The sequence below is a fragment of the Neolamprologus multifasciatus genome, chromosome 9 (assembly GCF_963576455.1).
Source record: "Neolamprologus multifasciatus chromosome 9, fNeoMul1.2, whole genome shotgun sequence".
Lineage (NCBI taxonomy): Eukaryota > Metazoa > Chordata > Actinopteri > Cichliformes > Cichlidae > Neolamprologus > Neolamprologus multifasciatus.
In genome coordinates, this window is record NC_140447.1 from 13,427,143 (window position 1) to 13,436,247 (window position 9,105).

At 41.7% G+C, this 9,105-nt stretch overlaps 1 protein-coding gene across 1 annotated transcript; it reads right to left on the minus strand.

Annotated features, from left to right (window-relative positions):
* Window positions 1-2,627: 2,627 nt before the first annotated feature.
* On the minus strand, window positions 2,628-8,508 carry LOC146511231 (uncharacterized). Its single transcript, XM_085173354.1, has 2 exons — window positions 7,556-8,508; window positions 2,628-6,911 (listed from the first exon to the last, which is right to left on the minus strand). Exons 1-2 carry the CDS (start codon window positions 7,595-7,597, stop codon window positions 3,270-3,272), a joined length of 3,684 nt encoding a protein of 1,227 aa, XP_085029480.1. The 5' UTR covers window positions 7,598-8,508; the 3' UTR covers window positions 2,628-3,269.
* Window positions 8,509-9,105: the final 597 nt, after the last annotated feature.

Genomic DNA, 9,105 nt, shown 5'->3' on the forward strand with positions numbered 1-9,105 from the left:
TATTTCCTGACAGTCATGCCTTCACATTCAATGTGAACAGTAAGAACTGCTGTGTTCCACAGAAATGCCTGTGTATGTAAGACAACTTAATTAAATATTCCGAGAGGATGTGTGCTTAATTTTTTGAATTCTCAAAAAGTGACTCTAGAAAATACTGTACGCAAGGTTTCTGAAGTTTATTTAAACCAGTTCATCAATGGCTCACAAGGACATATCCTGTTTTAATTAATGTACCAGGAAATAGTTGAGCTGTCCAGGTTAACCACTTTCTGTAACAGCAGCTGATTGCCTCAAATGAGTTCAACCATGATCTCTGAGGTTGTTAGCTAACCCACACGTGTGTCTAAATTTCTAGGAGTACGTTTGAAATGTTAATGTCCAATGAGCAACTCCTCTTAGCTTGTCTTCAGTGGACATGCAACACTGACCCTAAAGGCAGTAGCAAGCTCATTGGACTATTCATAGACTGTGTCCTCTGTCTCTTGCCTTTTAAGTTTTTTAAAGGGTATAATGTTCACTCTGTGAGTTTAACCTAGATCTCTTTTGAACTTTTAATGATCTATTTCCTACAGTTAATGATTCAACACTCGGTTTACTGCTGTGTGTGTGCACTGACATATTAACGCACAAGGGAAGCAAGGACACATTGAGAACTAGGAGTTCTCTGGGGTAAAATTGCATTTTTCTCTGTTTGTGTCACTCTCAAACTCAGTGGATGTTGTAGATTTCAAAATTGGTATGTGTATAAAGGTTCTTTTCAAAATAAGACTTGAAATTTGTCACAATTTTTTAAGACCAGCAGCTAACTAAGCTGCTCAAGCCACAGAAGGCTACATGAGTATTAATCAAAAATAAATAATTAAAGGTTCTACAAAATATCACATCATTTAGTGGCTTACATACTTAATGATTTATTTATTTACAATCATGTAAACATCTATCAGATCAAAAATCAACAGATTTCTACAAAAATATTATTTCACACAGAGCCTGGTGTTTTGCAGTCACTGTTTAGGATGTTTAATAGGTGATAATATATATCTCCCCCCCACCGCTTTACTGATAGCTGGCCTGATCCATGACAGAAGTGAGCTGCTACCCTGGACTGCCTGCTGTAGTTCTCTTTCTTTCATTTTCCAAATCTCTTGTTTCTTGGGATTGTGGCAATTGCTGAATACAAAAGCAGTAATTAAGGGTTAATTAGCATTAAATGAATATGCAACATTTAAGGTTTAAAGACATTTGATCAATAACAGTGACCGACACTGATTTAGGTTTGTGACTTGCATTTTTGAATTGTAATTTTTTTTGGAGAATGCTAGGAATATTTCAGTCTGATGATGAGCATTATTCAGGGCATCAACTCTGTCATCTCTGTTGCTTTTTTCCTCTGCAGCATGTCACGCAATTTGCTGCTACTCATGTCTTGCAGAGTCGCACAAATTTTGCATCAACAACACCAAACAAAATGAACAAATATATTCGTTCATTTTGTTTGTACTGCTACATTGTCCACTCAGAGCAAAAGCCCAACCTCATGAAGCACCCACAGAACCAGACACCTGGTTTGTCCGCTCTGACTAGATGTGTTTACGTTGTTTTCATCCAAAATAATAATGATAATTATTAAAAAGTATTTGTGTAGACAAATGATCACCTAATTCTCTCAGCAATCAAACAAAGAGACTGACTGAGCTCACGCGTTGCTTTTTATAAGCTAAAAGTGGATTATCATTGCTTGTGTTTGGCTGGCTGTATTAAATTGATTGATAGCACATGGATGAGGCTAGGGCAAACACCATCATTACCTGGCTCACCAGAAAATAGCAGCTTAGAGACATAATGGCGGTCGATTGGCAGCCTTAGCTGCTTATGTGTGGTCTGGCAAAATTATAAAAATATAGTTGCTGGAAATGACATTCTTTAATTGGGAATTGTGTGCTGTGGGCAAAATTTAAGATTAAAATTGAAATTTAAAAAAAAAACCACAAAAAAACTGTCTTGCAAAAAGTGCACTTACCAAGGAAGAGGCCAAAAGGACAGGTGCTTGAGCACCACTGTCAAGACTGCTCCCAGAAACACGTGACTTGAATATGGCTACATGACCTCAGTGTCTTTACATCTTGAACATATTACAAAATAACCTTTAACATTAGCTAATCTCAAGGCAATAGCAGAGGTGAGTAAACAATATATGAAAGAAAATGGTAGCCCACACAGCAACTTCTTGTGGGTTTTTGTTGTTTACTTTATTGTTTAATTTTGCAGGGATACCATAGCTTTACAAGTAGCTGTAACAGAGTAAGCTAGCAGCTTTCTAGCATTGAGCAGTCAGATATAAATAGCCCAAATAAAAAGGCAGTCAGAAAGAAGACTGGGATATAGGTAAAAATTTAAGCTATAAGGATTGTAAGCTAGCTCCTTTAGTGGTTATGAGAAAACCACAAGTTTCTTTTCAATTTGATTTCCCAAATTAATTTTCCACATATGCTAGCTAGGCAGCTCCTTCATGTCAGTACAAAAAAAAAAAAGAGGTTTCAATGGGGATTATGTGCTCTCATAGGAATGTGAAAGTCTACAACAAGATATTAATGCTATATGTTTTGGCATTTGCCTTGACAGCTGTCAGGGACCAAGCAGTAAAGCATAAAGGACACAGGTGTTTAATTCAAAAAAGGGGGTTTTATTGACCCAAAAAATATGAAAATATATTTAACAAAGCCAAAACTTAAATAGGCAGACCAATAAAAGAGGTCAACTCAATAGACTAAACTGAAGATAATAATTAACAAAACCTCAAACAAACATAAGATAAACTGACCTGCTGAAATGACACACGGGGGAACTTAAATACCGGTTTAGCTAAACCAAATGACACACACGGGGGAAAACAAAATGGCTGCCATATAAGCAACTAATACAAAACAATTAAACAAACATGAAACACCCCCCAGACAATGAAGCATGTGGTGCAATCCAATTAGGCCGTCATTAGTACTTCAGGTCTACCAGCCCTTTGCCACACCTTTTGCCAGACGGAGAAGCCAACTCCCAGGTAACTCAAACAAAGAAAGATGTATTAATATAACATAAAACAGAACTTTGACCTTGCAAGGTTAATATGTGTGCACCCATATAAACATTGGAAGGTGTGATAGAAAAATAAATACATTTAATAAAGAAACAATATTGAACAATAGATTAGACTATTTTAAAGTAGTGACTGTAAATTAAACTAAAGTGAATCAACGGGTGGTGAGGTGTGGAGCTTACCATGTGTGGCATGCCATCACACACCTCCCCTCTTCAGAGCTCTCGCTGGAACAGCGAGAGAGATAGTCAGCAGTAAGGTTCTCCTTGCCTGGTACATGGTGGACAGTGAATCGGAATGGCTGTAAGGCCAGGTACCAGCGGGTAATTCGCCCATTTGTGTCCTTCATCTGCTCAAGCCACTGGAGTGCTTTGTGATCAGTTTCCAAGGTGAAGTCTCTTCCCAGTAGATAGTAGCGGAAGGAGTCCAGGGCCCACTTGATCGCTAAGGTCTCTTTCTCTACTGTGGAATACCGAACTTCACGTGGAAACAGTTTCCGGCTGATGTAAGCCACTGGATGGCGGCCTTCCCTGGTTTCCTGAAGGAGGACAGCTCCCAGGCCCCGATCTGAAGCATCAGTCTGTAATATGAACGGTTCATCAAAGTTGGGACTGTACAAAACCGGTTGCTTACTTAGTGACTGTTGGATGTCATGAAACGCTGCCACTGCCTCCTCTGTCCACTGGATGTGATTGGGAGAACGTGATCCCGTCAGGTCTGTGAGCAGAGCTGCCCTGTTGGAGAACTGAGGGATGAAACGACGGTAGAAACCTGCCATGCCCAAAAAGGATCTCAGCTGCTTCCTTGTTTGGGGCAGGGGGGATGATTCCATGGCCTCGATTTTGCTGACCTGTGGCCTGATAACCCCCTTGCCGATGACATGGCCCAGGTATTCTGTCTCAGCAGCGGCGAAAACACACTTTGACGTATTCACCGTCAACCCAGCTGAGTGCAAGTGGTCCAGAACAGTTCGCAGGTGTTCCACATGCTCCTCCCAGGTGTTGCTGTGGATAACAATATCATCCAAGTAAGCAGCAGCAAAGTCAGAGCAGTCATGTAATACCTGATCCATTAGCCGTTGGAAAGTTGCTGGAGCTCCATGTAATCCAAATGGCAAGACTGTAAATTGGAAAAGCCCCCATGGTGTTCTAAATGCTGTGAACTCTCTGGACCGTTGAGTGAGTGGGACCTGCCAGTAACCCTTACACAAATCTATTGTGGTCAGGTACCTTGCTTTTCCCAGACGTTCAAGTAGATCATCAATTCTTGGTGTTGGGTAGGAGTCAAACATGGATACGGAGTTCAGGTACCTGAAATCAATGCAGAACCTCATACTCTCATCCCTTTTGGGTACCAAGACCACAGGGTTGCACCATTCGCTTTTAGATCTTTCAATGATCCCTAGGGATAGCATCAAGTCAATTTCCTTCTTCAATGAAGGCAGAAGACGTTCTGGGATCCTGTAACTCAATCGTCTCACAGAGGCACCTTCTCGTACCACAATATCATGTTCGACAATGTCAGTTCTCCCTGGATTCTCTTGAAAGACTGCTGATTTACACATTTCTCTCACCTGCTGCTGCTTGTCCTCTGGGAGATGGCTGAGATCATAATCCAGAGAGCCAGCAGGTGGTAGATATTGCTCATCTGCTTCATCTTCTTCAGGCACTCGCCGTATGAGCATTGCATCCGCCTTGTGTTCAATACGCACCACCCACTCCTTCAGAAGGTTTATATGCAAGACCTTGCTGGGGCGCAACTGCCCTGGGGTGGACACCTCATATGTGGTGGGTCCCAGCTTCCTCATAACTTCAAATGGCCCCTGCCACTTTGCCAGCAATTTGTTGTTGTCACTGGGGAGGAGCACGAGCACCTTTTGTCCTGGTTCAAACGAACGCTGACGAGCAGATTTATCATACCAAGACTTCTGCTGCTGCTGGGCCTCCACCATATGTGATTGAGCAAGTTCACTCATTTTCTCTAACCGTTCTCTCATCTGAATGACATAAGACAAAATGTTATTGGGTCCCTCCTCCGCCTTGTCTCCCTCCCAGATCTCCTTTAACAGAGTTAGAGGGCCACGAACCTCATAACCATACAACAGCTCAAAAGGGGAAAAACCTGTGGAGGCTTGGGGGACTTCTCTATAAGCAAAGAGTAGATATGGCAGCCATTGATCCCAATCATTACCACTGTTGTTGACAAACTTTCTGAGCATCTGTTTCAATGTCTGGTTAAAGCGTTCTGTCAGCCCATCAGTTTGAGGGTGGTATGGTGAAGTTCTCAGACTCCGGATACCCAACAACTGATAAACTTGCTTTAACAAAGTAGACATGAAGTTAGTGCCTTGATCAGTTAGTATTTCTCGTGGAAACCCAACTCTTGCAAAGAACTGCACTAAACAAAATGCAATGGGCTTGGCCTTTATAGATTTTAAAGGGAACACCTCAGGATATTTTGTGGCATAATCTGTTACAACAAGCATGTAACGATTTCCTGCTTTGCTCCTCTCAACAGGCCCTACAATATCCATTCCAAGACGCTCAAAAGGAGTGCCGATGACAGGGAGAGGTTGGAGTGGAGCTCTATGGGGGATTTTGGTAGATGTTATCTGACACTGTGGGCAACTTTTACAAAACTGAGCCACATCTTTGCTAAGACCGGGCCAGTAGAAATGATGTTTGATGCGAGCTGTGGTCTTGTGTTTACCAAGATGGCCAGCCCACGGAATAGAATGCCCCAAGGTGAGAATGGCGTTTCTCACCTTCTGGGGAACCACCAGCTGCAGCACCGACCCCTGCTGACGATAGAGAATGTCATTTTGCAAGATGTACTCGATGTACTCACTGTTGAGAACCTGTTCCACTCCAGGTTCCTTTTCTTTGGCCTTCTGGAAAAGAGATATTAAAGATTGATCAGATTTTTGGAGTTCAGCAATTTCAGTTGGAATAGTAAACCCTAGGGGTGACGATGTTGGCTCAGCGTCTGTTAGTGTCTGCACAGGTGAAAATTGGAATTTCTCCTGCCTTCTTTGTCTGCGGGTCTTCCGTGGCTTCACCACAGTTGGTTCAAACTCCTCATCAAAGAAAGGCAGGGCACTCAGGGTCTCAGAGTAGGTACTGACTTGCTTAGCCTGAGCTCTGGTAACGGCTACATTGCACTCCTCAGTCTGCTCAGACTCCAACAAATCAAAAAGCACAGGAAGGTCACGCCCTAACACGGCAGAGTAAGGCAAACTGCTCACAACACCCACATTCAGCAGATACATCTGGTCCTGAACTTTAATGTAGATGTCAGCTGTCGGATATCTTTTCTCATCTCCATGGACACAACAGATTGAAATTGTATCACTGGTGCGAACAATATTAGGTGGAGCAAAATCTGAGTGAATAAGGGACCGAGAACTGCCAGAGTCAAGAAGGGCATTGAGTAGAACCCCATTCACTTCAATCAGACTCATTTTGATGGATTTGTCACTCTCCTGCTCAGGATCAACATTAGAACGGGGGGCAAAGCACATTTGTACCATTTTAGCAGAATTTCTTGGGCACATAGGTTTTGTATGGCCCTCTACTCCACAAAGATAACAAATGAGCTTCTTACCGGAGGCCTTCGGTGGTCTAGTGGTAGACTGAGGGGTCTTACTGGTGCTTGTATTTGCTGAATCCAGATGGTTTTGCTGAGGTATCTTCCGAGTGTCCCTCGATGCCTTCCATGCATTATGGCTCCATGCTTGCCCCTTCTTTCTGGCAGCAACAAAAACATCAGCTAACCGAGCCGCTTCCATTGCTGAGCCAGGGTTATGTTCTCTGATCCAAACCTGAAGCTCAGGAGATAGCATTCTGAGAAACTGCTCCAAGATTATAGTTTCACCAATGTCATGAATAGTTTTACGCTTTGGCTGGATCCATTTCCCATAAAGCTCCTTCAGTCTCGCATATAGCTCACGAGGGCTTTCATCTGGTTGAACGTCCAGGGATCTGAATCTTTGCCTATATGTTTCAGGGTTAATGTCATATTTTGACAGAATAGCTGATTTCACTTTATCATAGTCTAATGAATCATCAATGTCCATGTGAACATAGGCACCTCTAGCTTTGCCAGTGAGCAAGGGTATCAAACGAAAAACCCAATCTGATTTCTGCCATCGATAAGCTGTAGCCATACGTTCAAATGTGATCAGGAAATGTTCTATATCATCAGCTTCAGTTAATCTTTCCAATCTGCCCTCTATTTGTAGGGGAAACTGAAATGCTGGTGAAATGGCTGGATTGGAATTAGTCATAACTGGTTCAGCCTGGGCCTGCTGAGCAGAGGAAGAAGGATGAATATCAGACTCTAATGGTTCAGAGCGAGCCTCTGCAGAATCTGATGGTGATGTTCTGACTTGGATTTCTGACTGCAGAAGTCTAAACTGATGTTGAAGGGCTTTAAATCGCTGTTCTTGTCGTGCATTTAACTCACTCTGTTTTGCATCCCGGACGTCCTGTTGTCCCATGTGAGCATGTAGCATATTGACTAGATCAGACAAAGTAGGCTCCTTTTCCACTCTCTCCACAACTTCAGTGACTTCTGAGGCTCCATTTTCCTCCTCTTCGCAGGTTTGCTGAGCAGATCCCTTTTTCTTTTCATTCTTGCCACCACGATGCATTTTTCTTCCTCATGGGGAAAAACAGAAGAAAGGGGAAAAAAAAAGAAAAAGGACCTGTGTCCAATACTGGATGATCCCACCGCTGCCACCAATCGTCAGGGACCAAGCAGTAAAGCATAAAGGACACAGGTGTTTAATTCAAAAAAGGGGGTTTTATTGACCCAAAAAATATGAAAATATATTTAACAAAGCCAAAACTTAAATAGGCAGACCAATAAAAGAGGTCAACTCAATAGACTAAACTGAAGATAATAATTAACAAAACCTCAAACAAACATAAGATAAACTGACCTGCTGAAATGACACACGGGGGAACTTAAATACCGGTTTAGCTAAACCAAATGACACACACGGGGGAAAACAAAATGGCTGCCATATAAGCAACTAATACAAAACAATTAAACAAACATGAAACACCCCCCAGACAATGAAGCATGTGGTGCAATCCAATTAGGCCGTCATTAGTACTTCAGGTCTACCAGCCCTTTGCCACACCTTTTGCCAGACGGAGAAGCCAACTCCCAGGTAACTCAAACAAAGAAAGATGTATTAATATAACATAAAACAGAACTTTGACCTTGCAAGGTTAATATGTGTGCACCCATATAAACATTGGAAGGTGTGATAGAAAAATAAATACATTTAATAAAGAAACAATATTGAACAATAGATTAGACTATTTTAAAGTAGTGACTGTAAATTAAACTAAAGTGAATCAACGGGTGGTGAGGTGTGGAGCTTACCATGTGTGGCATGCCATCACAACAGCATTCACGCAGACACATAATTAACACCCAAAAGTCATAAGTGATGGATTCTCAAGAATGCAGTCTCTAAAGCTGGGTAATCCATTGTTTGTTTGCTGTGAGATGAGCAGCATTAATAGCTACTGTGTAGAAGATGTTTAACCATAGATGAAAAGTACATAAAAGGCTGGAGTCAACATTCATTTCGTGAACGCATGTTATAACTCAGGTTTGTTAATCCTTGAGTCAACACGTCACCCCGGAGTCCTTCAGAAATCAGACTTCACTTTTCTGTTAAGATCTGACAAAATTATTTGACTGGATTGTGTTCAGCAAAGCTTTTGTCAAATACAGTAAACCCTCCAGATTCCTTTTCTGTCTGTCTTTTCAGGGCTTCAATAAAGAAAGGCATTTTAAAAGCAGGTAACGTATCTCAGGGTGCTTATACTGCTTTGTCAGTTCATATTTTTCATGCGTCTATGATCCCTAAAAACATATATTTTTAAAAAGTGTGTTATTATTTATAATCACCCCTGATTACCTGACATCTGAGCATTTTGTCCTGCTGTAAACTATAGGTTATAAGTAAAGCTTGCAAAGTCTGTTTTTTAAGTGTT

Bases quoted from the DNA above. Each gene is read 5' to 3' on its own strand.
- LOC146511231 (XM_085173354.1), bottom strand. From the start codon at position 7,597: ATGCTCACATGGGACAACAGGACGTCCGGGATGCAAAACAGA. The intron at 6,912-7,555 runs GTGAGTTAAATG...CCTGAGCTTCAG, and splicing joins CGTCCGGGATGCAAAACAGA to GTTTGGATCAGAGAACATAA.